Source organism: Triticum aestivum, chromosome 3B (assembly GCF_018294505.1).
Source record: "Triticum aestivum cultivar Chinese Spring chromosome 3B, IWGSC CS RefSeq v2.1, whole genome shotgun sequence".
Taxonomy (NCBI): Eukaryota; Viridiplantae; Streptophyta; class Magnoliopsida; order Poales; family Poaceae; genus Triticum; species Triticum aestivum.
The window spans coordinates 171,294,126-171,309,338 of record NC_057801.1 but is presented as its reverse complement, the minus strand read 5'-3'; the positions used below and the strand labels follow the sequence as shown (position 1 = coordinate 171,309,338).

The 15,213-nt window shown below is 48.7% G+C and overlaps 2 protein-coding genes across 2 annotated transcripts; both read left to right on the top strand.

Annotated features, from left to right (window-relative positions):
- The first annotated feature begins 2,052 nt into the window (after positions 1–2,052).
- Positions 2,053–5,928, top strand: LOC123069205 (protein DJ-1 homolog A). Its single transcript, XM_044491992.1, has 7 exons — positions 2,053–2,679; positions 2,854–3,003; positions 3,108–3,290; positions 3,728–3,808; positions 4,874–5,077; positions 5,162–5,302; positions 5,467–5,928. The coding sequence occupies exons 1-7, from the start codon at positions 2,362–2,364 to the stop codon at positions 5,665–5,667; spliced, it is 1,278 nt and encodes a 425-aa protein (XP_044347927.1). The 5' UTR covers positions 2,053–2,361; the 3' UTR covers positions 5,668–5,928.
- Positions 5,929–10,272: 4,344 nt separating this feature from the next.
- Positions 10,273–14,939, top strand: LOC123069204 (transcription factor bHLH30). The gene is made up of 2 exons (XM_044491991.1): positions 10,273–11,658; positions 14,072–14,939. The coding sequence occupies exons 1-2, from the start codon at positions 11,344–11,346 to the stop codon at positions 14,555–14,557; spliced, it is 801 nt and encodes a 266-aa protein (XP_044347926.1). The 5' UTR covers positions 10,273–11,343; the 3' UTR covers positions 14,558–14,939.
- Positions 14,940–15,213: the final 274 nt, after the last annotated feature.

The window sequence follows — 15,213 nt, the reverse complement described above, 5'->3', positions numbered from 1 at the left end:
GGGCAATTACTCCACCACCGATGACAAGTTACTATGCAACACTTATTTGCATGTCTCCAAGGATCCATCCATTGGAGGTGATCAAAGTAGAGACGCGTATTGGGGGCGAATGACAGAACACTATAATGCTCACAACAAGAGTGGAATTTACCGCTCCGAGAGATCACTTCGGTCCCGATGGTCGACAATCAACTCGGATTGTCAAAAGTGGGCGGCCGCGCAAAAGTCGGTGGACAAGATTAACCCAAATGGCACAAATGAGGATGATCGAGTAAGTGGCATCTCATATATGTTCATCATACTTGTTTTTGGTGACCGAAGTGCTAACTTGTTTTGTTTTTCTTGTAGTTCAACATTGCACAAAACTTGTTCAAAAATGAGACAAGACCAAGAAGGGGAAGATCAAGAAAGGCAGGATCTTTACCTTGCCTCATTGCTATGAAGTGTTAAAGGATGATGAGAAATGGAAGAAGCGTGATGGTTTGGAGGATTTGCATTTGAGCAACAAACGGAAGCGAGCAATTGAGATGAATGATGATGAGGAGAAGGATGATGCATCAAGTGATGACGGCAAGAGAAGCCCCACACCCAACTCGGTTTCATACTCGAAGCCAAAACGACCGGATGGGTGCAACAAAGACAAAACCGAAAAGAAGAAGAAGAAAGGAGATGATGAGCTCAAAAATGCTATGGAAGTTATTGTGGAGGCAAGGGTCAAAGCGAATGAGGTGAGGAAAATGGCAAGGACCCAAGATGCCGTGGCCGAGGAGAGGAGGTTGGCGGCCGAGGAGAGAAGGGTGGCGGCCGAGGAGAGAAAGGTGACTTTGGAGGAGAGGAAAGTGAGCAACGAGGAGCGAGCTAAGTTGTTGGAATGGGAGAAGTACTTGTTCTTCATGGACACATCTAACCTCAATGCGGCGCAAAAGGAGTATGTCAATCTTGCCCAACAAGAAGTCTTGATCCGAAAAAGAGCCTTGGTTCGTGCAATGGGTGGCGATGGCCTCGACGCCATGGGAGGCATGGGTGGCTTCGGCGCCATGGGAGGCGGTGGCCTCGGCGCCATGGGAGGCATGGGTGGCCTCGGCGCCATGGGAGGCGGTGGCCTCGGCGCCATGGGAGGCATTGGTGGCTTTGGAGGCATGGGAGGCATGGGTGCACCTCCGGCCGCCATGGGAGGCATGGGTGCACCTCCGGCCGCCATGGGAGGCATGGGTGGCTTTGGAGCACCTTCCGACGCTATGGCCACCATGGGAGGCATGGGTGCACCTCCGGCCGCCATGGGAGGCATGGGTGGCTTTGGAGCACCCTCCGACGCTATGGCCGCCATGGGAGGCATGAGTTTTGCTTCTCTCATGGGAGGTATGGGTGCACCTCCGGCCGCCATGGGTGCACCTCCGGCCGCCATGGCTTCTCACACACATTCCCATGAAGATGCTGTTGAAGATCTTGCCAACACCGTCGGAGCTTCACATGATGCGGTGCGTGATGTGGACCGGGAGGAAGGTTCATCTTCGGAGGCGGAAGAGTCGTCTTCGGAAGATGAGGACGAAGACGAAAAAGAGGAAGATGAAGATGAAGATTGATGTGTCTTTCATGTCTTGAACTTTTAGTTTGCATTTGAACTTGGTTGGATGAACTTGTGGGCATGAACTTTTATTCATCAACTTGTTTGTGTCAAATTTTACATGTTCATTTTTGTTCAAAATATCCATATATGCAAAATGCCCGGCGAGTCGCGCGCGCTGTATTTTGATGCTCTGCTGGAGCGGCGCGCGCGCTGCATTATGGCGCGGCTGCTGGAGCCAGCGCAGGCCGGCGCGCAAAACCAGCCGCAGCGCGCGCGCTAACAGGTTTTTTGCGCGCGGCGCTATAGAGCGGCTGTTGGAGATGCTCTTAATTCGGGACTCTTCTTGAGCTTTCTTTCAATGGATACTGAGGCCAGGCTCACATGTTCCTCGCCCCTCGCCCCAACGGGAGTCATTCATCGTTATCCACGGAAGAAATTGCACGACAGGCAGGAGCATACTACCAACCGAGTACAGCGCATGATCCACTACCACTACTCTATCTAGAAAAACGACGGCGACCGAGAAGACTCGCTGACACACACGACGGCAACCGCATTTCCATCCAGAAAAAGCGACGGCAAGTCAGCACTCAGCACGGCCAAGAACGGGAATCAATCCCTCTCGAAAAGGGCGAAGAGAACGGGAATCAAGGATACTCGCAGCAGCCCCAACTGCTCGGAAGAAAATAAAGCGAAGCAAGAAGGCGAGACTCCCACTGTCGCTTCGGCGCCGCACCACCTTTCCGCCGAGCAAGGCAAGAATCCTCGCCCCGCGATCCCCGGCCGGATTCCCGATGGCCGCAGCCGCCTCCTCGCTGGCGCGGCGGGCCGTCTCCTGCCGCCGCCTGCTCCTCTCCCGCGCCTTCGCAGCCGCCGCCCGCCCGGCCAAGCGGGTGCTCGTGCCGGTCGCGGCCGGCACGGAGCCGGTCGAGGCGGCCGCCACGGCCGACGTCCTCAACCGCGCGGGGGCGCGGGTCACCGTCGCGACCGTCGCCTCCGCGCCGGCCGGGGACGAGGGGCTCCTCGTGGAGGCCGCCTACGGGGTCAAGCTCGTCGCCGACGCCCGCGTCGCCGACCTCGAAGGCGAGGACTTCGACCTCATCGCCCTGCCGGTGCGTCCACCACTCCCCTCTCCGACTACAATCTCCCAATCAGCCTTTTTCCCCTAATCAATCAACAACCGCCGAGTCCGCCTAACTGTTCCATTGGCGTGCGCGCTCGCTGTAACATCAAGATGCTGATACATATGGCCTGATCGTTTGGTATTGCTGCTTGATTCGGTGTAGGGCGGGATGCCGGGATCAACTAATCTTAGAGAATGTAAAGTACTCGAGAGGATGGTCAAGATGCATGCAGAGAAGGGGGAACTCTACGGCGCCATTTGCGCTGCGCCGGCGGTGACGTTGGCCCATTGGGGCATGCTCAAAGGTTTAAAGGTGAATAATTGATCAACGTTTAGGATCAATTGACTGTTGTGAGGGTGATTTTGTCGGAAAGATGAATTGCGTTCACAAATTGTTGTTGCCCTTTGTTACCTCAGGCGACTTGCTACCCGTCGTTCATGGAGAAGTTCACCGCTGAAGTGATCCCTGTGAACTCCAGGGTGGTGGTGGATAGAAATGTGGTGACCAGCCAGGGTCCAGGAACGGCAATTGAGTTTGCCCTTGCTTTGGTGGAGCAGCTATATGACAAAGAGAAGATGGAGGAGGTTGCTGGACCTTTGGTGAGCTATAAACTGCAGCACCCTATATCTGTTTCTTTTTTGCTTTGTTACTGATTTTTTATTATTAATAAAATGGCAATTTCAATATATGATTCTGTACCATAAAAGGATATTGTTCACATAGGTGATACCTGAAAATTGTTAATTACCCATGGTGATTTAATGTAACCAGTTATCTGAATGGGTTATTGCTTCACCTTACAATTTTCAAATAGCGCACACTGTAATTATGTTAGGTCTACAGGGCTGGTATGATCCTAATGCGCTAACGGAGACACCCTTTCATCTACTATCCTTAAAAGACTAAGACCATCTATTGATCTCTGTTTATAAGATCCTACAATTTCTTTGTATTCTGGAATTGAATTTATTGGGTTCAAATTTCATCAATCTCAGTGACTCAAACTTACATTATCTGGTGCTCTGTTTTCATTTAGTATGTCCGCCCTCAACACGGAGCCGAGTATACCATTGAAGAGCTTAATTCAGTTGAATGGAAATGCAGTGGTACACCTCAGGTACGCGATGAAATTGAATTCCACTTTTTAAGAAAAGGGTTTTCAGGTATCTTAGGTTGCCTTCTGCTTTTCTTCCAGACAACTCATGTATTTTATATTACTTCTGTTTACAAACATTTTAGCAAAGGTGGCATATTGCAGCCTGCTTGTGTGATTACAAACCTTTTGTTAATGTTGAGAATAGAACAACATATTCAGATGTTTCTTAAACCCATTAGTAATAACTACAATTGTATTAGCGATCATGGTTGTTCATTAAATATACATTCCTGGTTTATGTAAGACGGAAGTGGTATGTTACTGTCATAAATAATTAGTTACAAATGGTAATTGGTGTAAGAAGCTTATTGTAAACTTCCACTTATAAGATCTATGGTGCATTTATTTGGGTGGTGTGGGGAAGGAGAGGCGCAGAAGCATGTAGCATAGTTGGGTTACCACTCAATGTAAAGTCTTATATGTTCTTATGTAAACTATTCATAGTTCGGGAACACACGTCTTCAGTTGGCAACTAATTGGCTCATATGGGATTATTAAGCAAGAAATGTGCTGGCATTAAATATCTCTACTATTAAAGGGGGGTTTATTGGTTTCTCTTCCATCACTTCCACCCCTCCCACCAATTTTTTTTCCAACCCACACGATATCCAAACTGACCCCCCACCTCCTCGTTTTGGGGGAAAAATCCCTTGCAAAGCAATCAACAGAAATCAAATTAATCGCCAATAGCAAGAAATCCCTTGCAAGTAAACAACAAAATCAAATCACGTAGTTGTAAGTACACAATCTCAATCACATCATATCTTTCCGTAACTTTGCCTATGGATTCCCTCCCCGCAGCATATCTCAATCTCATCCCAATCAAAAAAATTCTACGCTGAACCAATAGAATAAAGTTGCCCTGTTGCAACTCACGGGTATTTAGCTAGTGAGAAAATAAACATGAGTCAATAACAAGACAATAAAAACCGCAGGATTTGATATGGTGGCCTGACCTGTTCTGGAGTTTAATCTGAGTTAAGTTTGATGTACATGTGATAGATTTTCCTGTAATATCCCTTGCAGGTTCTTGTGCCAGTTGCTAATGGTTCAGAGGAAATTGAAGCTCTTAATTTAATAGATGTCTTGCGTAGAGCAGGCGCAAATGTTACAGTTGCGTCAGTTGAGGATACCCTGCAAATTGTGACCCGGCGTCACAAGTTTAATCTGATAGCTGACATGATGTTGGACGAAGCTGCTAAAATGGAATTTGATCTGATTGTCATGCCGGTACATAACTGTTGAGCTATTCATTTATTTGTCTAGTGGTATTCTTAAGAGTACTCGACTTACACTTGTGTCTATTGTATCCAGGGCGGTCTGTCGGGTGCTCAAAAGTTTGCTAGTACAAACAAACTTGTTGATTTGCTGAAGAAGCAGGCAGGATCTGGTAAACCCTATGGTGCAATATGTGCTTCCCCAGCTCATGTTCTCGAGCCCCACGGTTTACTGAAGGTACCTTGATGACAAAAAAACACATCATGTGTGTTAAAAATCATTATGTTCCTATGGCATCTTGTTTCATCTAGAGATAGCAGTAAAGACACTTCCCAAATTTTGGAGAAAACACTTTATAACTTCTGAGCTGGTCTAACTTGGAGGATTTTCCATCATTGTAGGGGAAGAAGGCGACGGCATTTCCACCCATGGCGCACCTGCTTACAGACCAGAGCCTATGTGAGAACAGGGTTGTGATTGACGGGAATCTTATCACTAGCAGAGCCCCAGGGACTGCGACAGAGTTCGCCCTGGCCATTGTTGAGAAGCTATTTGGTCGAGAGAAAGCAGTCAGTATAGCGAAGGAGTTTGTTTTTATGTGATCACAAGCTGAGTTGGTGCTGTGTGCAGTGCAAAGTGCAAACTCTGTGGATAACCCCGCCTCTGTGTAGATAATGCCTGCGCTGGTAGGAACTGCGTGTACATTTGCTGGAACTATAGAAGCATACCGTAAACAGAGAGGTGAATGTACAGCATATTTTCCGTGCGCAACTGGAGCTATCATCTTAGCTTCGTCGAGGAAAAACTGAGAAACTGCAGTAAGTCCCAATTTCAATTGTTAATAAGCTGTTTGGTCAAGAGAATCCGTTCGCCCGCGTTGCTAAAACGTCGCTGTTTTGCGGTGCATTGCAGTCGTCTGTTCTTAACACCAGTGTACCTGTGACTGTAGTTCATCTCTTTGTTTTGTTTAACATGGTGAGTTCTGATTGAATGCTAAAAAGATCCATACTTACCCGGTAATTTTCATGAAATAGCCCCATTGATGGTTGTGTGCATCGCTTGATGCAGAGGCTGGGGGTCATCCTCCTTTTCAAAAAAAAAAAAAATAGCCCCATTGACAGGGTATCCCATTCTAGCGTAGTACATGCTAGCACGCTGCCTCCATTCCAACATAGATGGCCTAGGGAGGTAGCACTTTTGCCTTTTGTTGTTGAAGTGTTTTGTTGCTTTTACTGTGGTACTCTTTGCATATCCTGAGGTTGTGTTGTGTCTGTAGTGTGTACTACCATCCTGCGGAAATGATAGATGACAACGACAGCACAAATGGTTCGACTGATTTATTAGCTGCTGCTTCCCAAAATTCTCAAGCATTGTGGTCATTTAAGGCTAAAAGCCAAGACATTTTCGCTAGTAATAAAAATGAGTAAAAAAATCAGTAGAAAAGGAAGGTGAGTACTACACTCCTTTTAAACATTCCAATGAAGACAAGTTTATTTTTGCTAACCCAATGAAGACAAGTTGACACCACGACAGCAATGCTCAAAATTAAATTCTGGAACACATGGTTCTAAAAGGGCCAGGTGTTCAAGATTATCCCTGAAGGGATTAGTATTAGCTAGTCCCTGGTGCTGTCAGCTTTGAGCTGCTCAACCAATCACTTTTGCTTCCTTGTGATAGAAGTTCATCTATAGAAGATGACGAGCAACACCTTGCTGTTCCAGTGACAGTGATCCAGTCACTAATGTACGCACTCGTGCCACTTCCCAAGAATGTACGCACTGTGACCTCTGTGGCCTCTTCTTTGATGCATCCTGCAATCCAATAATCAGCCACATTTTATGGCACCTTGTTGACGTATAAATGTATTGTCTAGTCTTTTTCATTAGACCGGTCTTCTGATTGCATTGGTTAAAGTATGCATTTCTACACACCCAAACTAGACGGCGGTGGCGGCGGACGTGTGTGGCAGGGGAGAAGGGGGGCAAAGTGGAAGGCTGTCGAGCACGAAGGCAGGAGGCTCTTTTATTAGATTGGTCTTTTGGTTGCATTGGCTAGACAATGCATTTCTACACACCCAAACTAGACGGCGGTGGCGGCGGACGTGTGTGGCGGGGGAGAAGGGGGGCAAAGTGGAAGGCTATCGAGCACGAAGGCAGGAAGGAGGAGACAGTCGGACCCTAAGCCTGCGGGGCGCAATCTCCGCCATGATGTCTGTAGCACTTCCCTTTGATAATCCATGCCAACTAGTGGTTGATCGACCTGGTCAGACATGTTGTAGCGCTCCCTATTTGTACAACCACACACGTCTTGAAGGATTTATATGCTAGGTCAAACAAAAAGAAATGGGTTGAGTCATCTGTTAAGAACATCTTTGCTTGTTTAATGGATGAGGGGACTCAATTGTCCAAGCCAAACATCTTGTCACGAATTATTATAGGCTTATGAGGACGACTTGAGAATCAGAATGTCACGCCGAACAGTTGATTACATAGATCACTTATTAGAGGCTACAGGCTACAGCCAAGGAAAAGGGTTGAAGTGGCAACATCAAGAACTTCAGAGCCGGGTTGGCCGGCAAGATCATCTTAAAAACAAATTGCAGGGCCTATAGAAAATATATTCAATTAGTTGAACAACCCAAGTAATACATGCCCATTCATTTTTTGTATACTGTTCTATCCACTAGATATGTTATTCAAAAGGGCAATTGGAGGATAAAGAAGTTACAGTACAAGATATGAAGATATGCATATAAGATTTAAGATGATGTTGTACTACAAACCAACAAGTGTAGCTTACAGCATCAAGTGTGTTGGCCGTATGCATCATTCTGATGCAGAGGCCGGGGAGTCCCCCTTTTCGGAAAAAAAACAAAAACAAACCAACAAGTGTAGCTTACAACATCAAATGCCTCGTCACCAAGTTGTGAGAATTGTTGATTACCTGAATTTTTCGAGTAGAGTTGCAAATCATAGAATCGGCGTGTAATCTAGGATGTGAAATTGGAGGATGGATACGGCGTCGACTGGACCGGCCAGTCAATCTAGGGTAATATAGAAACGTAGGTGTAATGTTGCTATCACCAGTTAAATTTGACGAATGAGGCACTGAATAGTCGCTTCTACCTAATATATGCAGCCCTATGCTCATTGAATCTTGTTGATGCAAAATTTGGTGGCAAAAGAGCTTGCGGTGGAAAAAGTTACTGCTCTTCTTGTTTTATCTCGAGTTGGATCTTGTAAACTTCGATTGTATATTAATAACTGAGGGTTGCATGCATCGACTGATGCAGAGGCCGAAGGTGTTCACCCTCTTATTTTTGAAAATAAATAAATAGATTAGTACTCTTCATTTTTCATGATGATACCAGTGAAATCGTACGATACGGCAGCAATAACCTCTTCGTCCCTCTCGCATCGCCCGCCTCGCGGCTGATACGAGAGGCGCCAACCCTAACCGCCAGCCGCCCCTTCTCCCCCCCTCCTTCCCCTCCGTCGCCGTCGGGGGACAGGTCGGACAAAGCTCGTGCGTTTGACGGCGGCGGCGGAGGGCTGCTCCTCCTTCCAGGGTTGAACGGCGGTGAGGGCGCTAGATTCGCGGGGTGCGGCCTCTTCCTCGGTCCAGGGCGGCGCGGCGGCTCCCGACGGTGGTGGTGCGGGTGGAGATCGGCCAAAGGATAGGGGTGGGGCTAGGCGGCGGCAGATGAAGCTCAAGCAGTCCACGTCGGCATGGCGTGATGTTGCCCTTGTCCAAGGCATAACTGCGCCGGCGATCTGGTGGTTTGGCTCCGGACCGGACCAGTGACGGTGACGAGTAGGAGTGGGACCTTTCCCGGCGGCTCTCGCGGTTTGGCGAGGCGGGGTGGCGGCCCACCTCCCAAGCTCTAGTGGTCGTGCAACGACTCCGGTAGTGGCAGGTATGTCAGGGCTCCCGTGGTGGCAGTGCTGTTGTGGGTGGTCACCTGATCTGGGCGGCCGATGCACAAGATGTCTGATGGATTCTTGTGGGACAAGATCTGGGTGAAGACCTTGTCTTTGGCCGGTGGTCGGAGCCGATGATGGCGACGCCCCACGCGCTACTTCCTTCTTGGAGGCATCATCAAGGTGAAGCTCCCACCTCCTTTCACTACCTCTGGGGGGAACCCTTAATCGGTCGAACGGATGATGGCGGCGCTCACGTGTTGTTCCCTTATTGGGAGCATCATTCTTGGAGGGGTTCATTGGCTAGAGGGACCTGTGGAAGACTACAACGTTAGAGCGGCGTTGCATCTGACGCGTCGACAACGGCGTGTCTCAGTGGCATGGGACAGCGGGCTCTCGGCGATGGCAGCGTGATGATGGACGCGCACAGGATGGTGGCGTCGACGACAGTTGGGTCTGGCAAGGCATATGCATTGATCTATCCTGAAGATGGGACGACGGAAGATGACGGCGGCGGATTCTTCAGTGTGCGCATGCGGTGTGTGCTGAGGGTCTGCTACACCGGTTGGTGCTCTTGGCTCGTGGCGGCTTGGGGTGGCCACCGGATTAGATGGTGTGCGTGGATGCGCCGGGGCACTCCATGAGACTTGTAGGTGTAGCGATTGTGGTCGTCAGGAAGGTGTCTTTGGGTTGATTCATGTACTCCCTCCATTCGCTTATACAAGGCTACTATGGAAAATACATTTTGCATCTGTACAAGGCCACTAACAGTAATCGAGGTAAAAATTAATGATGTTTCCTCATACTAGCAGCTTGTCTAATGCTTGCATGCATGTAGTCATAATGACACTGTGTTATTTTTTTCCCATTTCTTTCTTGTATGCATGCGGGCATATTAATGATCCGGGTTAACGATAAGAAAAATTAGATTGCAAAGCAATCATTAAATTTTACCTTGATATATGTAATCTAATTTTACGGCCTTGTATAAGGAAATGAAGGGAGTATCTACTTTGTGGGACTCTGTTGAATAATTAATAAAAAATGATTGTGTGTATCACTAGATGTAGTCATGCAGAGGCTGAGGGTAATCGTCTTTTTCAAAAAAAGAAAATAATAAAGTTGGCACCATTTGGGGCCAGGACAAGAAAATTCTAACAAAGAGCCAGGTAGCAACCAAAAAACAAATCCAACAAGCATAGCGTAGAATTTGCACGGCACGTCCTTATCCTGTGTGTCAAATTTAGAAAACAACAACGAATCAGACGTAGTATACTAAATAACAAGCTCTCCATCCTTGAAAGACAACGGGTGTTTCTTCTTCCTCGAAGCTCCTCCGCATCCCTAGAAAAGAAACACTCTTCTTCTCCTTCCTTCCTCGAATTTTCGGAGGAAGAAATCCCAATCCAAAGAGCTTACCTACCGCCACCGTTCTCCTCCCTCTCCTCGCAGAATTTTAAGAGGAAGAAACCCACAATCCAAACGGCCTATCGCCAAGAAAGTGAGAGGAAACGCAGATACATATTGCTTCCACCTGCGTGAGAGGATGATCCCGTTCATACAGCAGAGGAGTTCCAAGTTGATCTAGCCGTGCTAGCCCTCGAGCGGAAGTCCATCGATGGCGATGATGGAAGCGCATGGCGGCACGCCGAGGACCGACGCCGGCGGGAGCAGGGTGGAGTCCGAGCAGAGGAAGCTACGGCGCGTCGAGCTCCCCTCATGGTCCTGCCCTCCCAACCGGCCTCCGGGCACCTGAGCTGAGCCTGCTCTGTGTTCTTGTCTTCTGCTTACTCCTCTCTCTCGATTTGCCTCTTTGATTTGTGTTCCTACGACTCGTAGTCTGAGGGAGCAAGCTACGATCCTTGTGCCCTTCTCCTTCTTGTGTCTGATCCTGTCCTCCTGCGGCGCAACGACACGGCTTTGCTCCCCAAGGGTCTCGCCATTTCTGAGGCGATTGACCTTGGGAGAAGGTCTTTTTTGACCTGTCTGGACCACCGTGTTCTTGGGAACCAGGCCGTCGGTCTCGCTGTTGTTTCCTTCCTGTTGGCCTCCGTTGTCTGCGCTCGCAGTTACACAGGTCAATATATTCTTGGGAAACTGGGGCGTTCTTGCTTTGCAGCCTCCTGCTCCTGTCTTGTCGTTGTCGCGAAGATCTGTGACATTCGGGACAACAAGTATACTCGGTTCTTGGCCCTGGTGCCTGTAAAAATCCTTGTTTCGCAGGCGTCAAGCTTGTCTCCCCCGTGGCAGTTCAAGAAACCATATTCTGACCCAGCTGCGCATTTCACCTCGACGGTTTCTCTCTAAGCTTCATCCAGTACGCTCTCGATCTCACGTCCTTTGGCCTTGTGGGACGAGATGAACTCTGGCCCCTTCAGCGGCGCGGTGGGGCTCTACGATGGGTTTTACGGTGGTTTCGGCGGCGGGCATGGACATGAACATGGCTTTGGCCAGCATCTGGGAGCGTCGACGTCGTCGTCGGTCCTGCTGGATGGCGGGACGGGGGAGCTGGCCGCAGCCGCCGCCGCGGACGTGCCGAAGAGGAAGGGGGGAGCGCGGGAGGAGAAAGCGGCGACGGCCCTTAGGAGCCACAGCGAAGCGGAGCGGCGGCGGAGGGAGAGGATCAACGCGCACCTCGCCACGCTCCGGAGCATGGTCCCCTGCACCGGCAAGGTCAGTGCCTTCTCCTCCTCGTTGAGTCGCTAATTTCTGTATCTTTCTTTCTTTCTTCTTCTCCCAGTGAATTATTCCACCGTTGCAATACGCGAGTTTTGGAATAGTCCAGGGGGAACCAATAAAAAACAATAGTTACGCACGTCACGCTATTTTTTTCTTCAGAAAATGATGTTATTAAAGCGTCAAGATGATGCAAAATGATAAATTCGGTCTGGAATAACAGATGACAAGTCATGGAGCATACATACTACGTAGTGAACACACACCAATAGCGCTGTCGCCCCGGCAGCACTTGAGCGTAAGGGATAGGGAGGCCGCGAGCCCGTGGAATACCACCCTGATGTTTTATAACATCAGGGTTAATGGAATACTGAGATCAATACAGTTCATCTTCTTGCCTGCGGAATACCACCCCATTCCAATGTTTTATAACATCGGGTTAATAGAATACTCATATCAACATATGGTGCATCTTTTTTTTCGGAAGCTCATCTCGAAAGAACCTCCAGGTTAAGCGTGTTTAGCCTGAGGTAATTTGAGGATGGGTGAATGACTTGGATGTTGGCACAATTGTGCCGAAAAGGCTAGTAGTAGCCAGACATGGTGGTATTATACCTGGTAGTTAGCTCGGGGGCGTTATATGCTTTCACAGGTGCGAGCAGCATAGAAGGGTGAGTGGCGGGGGATGCGTCGCCAAGGAGCCCACGGAAGGGACAACCAGTCAGTCCCGAAACTTAGTTGTGAGTGGGCGGCCAAAGATCGAGTAATCAGTCATCCCAAGAGAAGCAGGGCATGGTTGGCAATCAAACCTAGTGGGCTTGACGATCACTATTGTCGTCCTAGAAAAAATCCACCTCCCGCCCATTAGCTCTCCATGTGCATCCCCAACAAGTTCTTTATTGCCGATGAAGAATCGAGGATTCAAAACTCGAAAAAGACACCCTCACGACCTCCATCTAAATTGTCAAAACTGTCTCATGAATTTTTACACCAAGGAAGTAACAAAGTGGAAGCATCACGAGAAGCTCAATACAAACATATATGAAAGAGTGAAGGATGCCCGTAAATGCCATCATTATCGGAACCTCGGTTTTCACCTAAGAGCAAGTACAATAAGTTGACTTTAAGAACTTAAATATTACTCCCTCTGTAAACAAATATAAGAACGTTTAGATCACTAAAATAATTGTCTAAACGCTTTTATATTTCTTTACGAAGGGAGTATATATTTGTTAGTTGGAAAGGAGAAAAGAGAATATGTGAGATTATAAGATGGGCCAACTATTAATAGAATAATATACATTTAAAACTTAGTGCTTGTTCGGTTTCTCTCCGCTCAAGCGACTCGGCTCCCGGAACGGAGCAAGGTGCTGCAGCTTTTACGGAGCAGCTCAAACCGAGCTCCGCGGCTTCATGGAGTGGAGCGGAGTGAGGAGATTCCAAACAAGAACTTAGTGTTGTACATGCCAGCTATTAGGTTGGTCTAGATATATGGCAACTCCTCATGGAAGAATCGTTATAGGCAGTGCCGAAAAACCTGATGATGGTGTGGCTACCAGTCTGAGTGCAACCTGTCGTCGTGGTGTGGAATCTGTACTCGCATGGAAGTTGTGAATTGTTCGCCATAGACTTGGGCAGCTTCCTCGTGACAACTCCATGTTGGGCAAGCGGCGGTGCATATGTATGAGCCAGCCAGGCGCAGTCACGAACTCACAAATGCAACAATGGCACTTCGGTCGGCAAATATATGGACATATCTGGCATGTCCATTGCTCTTTTTTACCTTCTTCTGAGGACAACATGGCTCATTGCCTTGCGGCAAATCTTATTCTACGCCTATCGCCTAAGATAGGGTCACAAATCGCATGCCCCTTGCCTTATTAGGCATGTCCCTTTCTTTTCTCTGTCACTTCGCTGGCTTTTGTTTCCATTTCCCTTTTTTGGTTTTCTTTTTATTTTTACTTGTTTTTTTTTCATGCCTGAATTTTATTGCTAAAAGTGTGAAGAATTATGTCCATAACATTTTTTGGAAAAAAAATCTAGTAAACAAATATTTTGAATACATGAACATTTTTTAGAATTTTTTTTGTAATTTTTTTATTAAATAGCAATATTTCGAATATAATAGAAGTGACGATATTTGGGCGGCCCATAGAAGTGACGATATTTAGACAGTATATCTAAGCTTGGGCCCGGTTGGAACATGGGCCTTTGCGTGGCGATCAGACGCCGCCATGGGTGGCCGAGGTGTGACCGTGTGAGGCGCGGCAATGGAGGCAACCACGGGAGCCGGGTGGAGCCGCGGCATTGCAGCTTCCTGCTGCTACGTGTACATGCATGGTTACGTTCAGGAACCGGACCAGGCAGATGCACCAAAAACCTGATCTGTCGATATACTTGGCTTGTGCAGATGGACAAGGCGGCGCTGCTCGCGGAGGTGATAAACCACGTTAAGAAGCTCAAGAGCGAGGCGGCGCGGGTGGGCAGGCACTGCCCCGTCCCGTCCGGCGCCGACGAGGTCACCGTGGAGGTCGTCCAGCAACCGCAAGAATCCCCCCAACACAGCCGCGCCGGCGCCGCCTTCCTCGTCAAGGCGACGCTCAGCTGCGGCGACGGCTGCGCGGACCTCTTCGCCGACGTGAGGCGCGCGCTGCAGCCGCTCGCGCCGAGGGTCGTCGGCTCGGAGGTCACCACGCTGGGCGGGCGCGTCCGGATCACCGTCGCCATGTTGCGCGAGGGCGCCGTGACGGCGGCCTCGGTCCGCCGGGCGCTCGACTCGGTGCTCGACAGGGTCGCCAGCGCCGCCGCCGCCTTCGAGTTCTCGCCGAGGGACTCGCTCCTGGCCAGCAAACGCCGGAGGGTCTCGACGTTCGACTCCTCCAGCTCTTCTTCTTGAGACGGCCGGGTACAAACATTGATTCGGACCGGACCGACAGTAGCTAGCACGCTCTGGTGCATGCATGCATGCTGGATCCATCCGGCTTCGCCTACAGATTGCTCTGAGCCTGCGATGCAAAGATCGTACGACTTGACTTTTCATCGGTCGTGGCTCGTGGAGATACAAAAGCAAAGTGCCATGTGAACATTGCTCAGTAGTCGTTGCTGGGGTTGATTGTCTTTTGATTTGTACTCCCTCCGTCCGAAAATACTTGTCATCAACATAGATAAAAAGGGAAGAATCTAGAACTAAAATATGTCTAAATACATCTTCTTTTATCCATTTTGATGACAAATATTTCCGGACGGAGGGAGTATAAGAATTGACATTTTCCAGGCTATTCAGACTTTTGGGTGGAACTTAAACCTGTCGGTTTGTCTATTTTCTCAAATGATAGAGTTTTACTCCGCTCTCAACTGCAAATTATTCAGGATTCGGACTGAAAATGTTCTTTTTCCGAAATGGCTGGACTGATGAAAATCAGTACAAGCTACTGGTCACAGGTGATCCTTGCATGCATCTGAAAATCTCGCACCGACACCAAAACCACAGTAGCCCCTCCTACTGTTCAAGTGGGTGTTCAGGCAGGGAACAATGAATGGTCCGTACCGCCG

Coding starts and splice junctions, on each gene's coding strand:
- LOC123069205 (XM_044491992.1), top strand. CDS start 2,362: ATGGCCGCAGCCGCCTCCTCGCTGGCGCGGCGGGCCGTCTCCTGCCGC. Junction 3,291..3,727: donor AGGAGGTTGCTGGACCTTTG/GTGAGCTATAAA, acceptor GTTTTCATTTAG/TATGTCCGCCCTCAACACGG. Junction 3,809..4,873: donor AATGCAGTGGTACACCTCAG/GTACGCGATGAA, acceptor TATCCCTTGCAG/GTTCTTGTGCCAGTTGCTAA.
- LOC123069204 (XM_044491991.1), top strand. CDS start 11,344: ATGAACTCTGGCCCCTTCAGCGGCGCGGTGGGGCTCTACGATGGGTTT. Junction 11,659..14,071: donor TGGTCCCCTGCACCGGCAAG/GTCAGTGCCTTC, acceptor TGGCTTGTGCAG/ATGGACAAGGCGGCGCTGCT.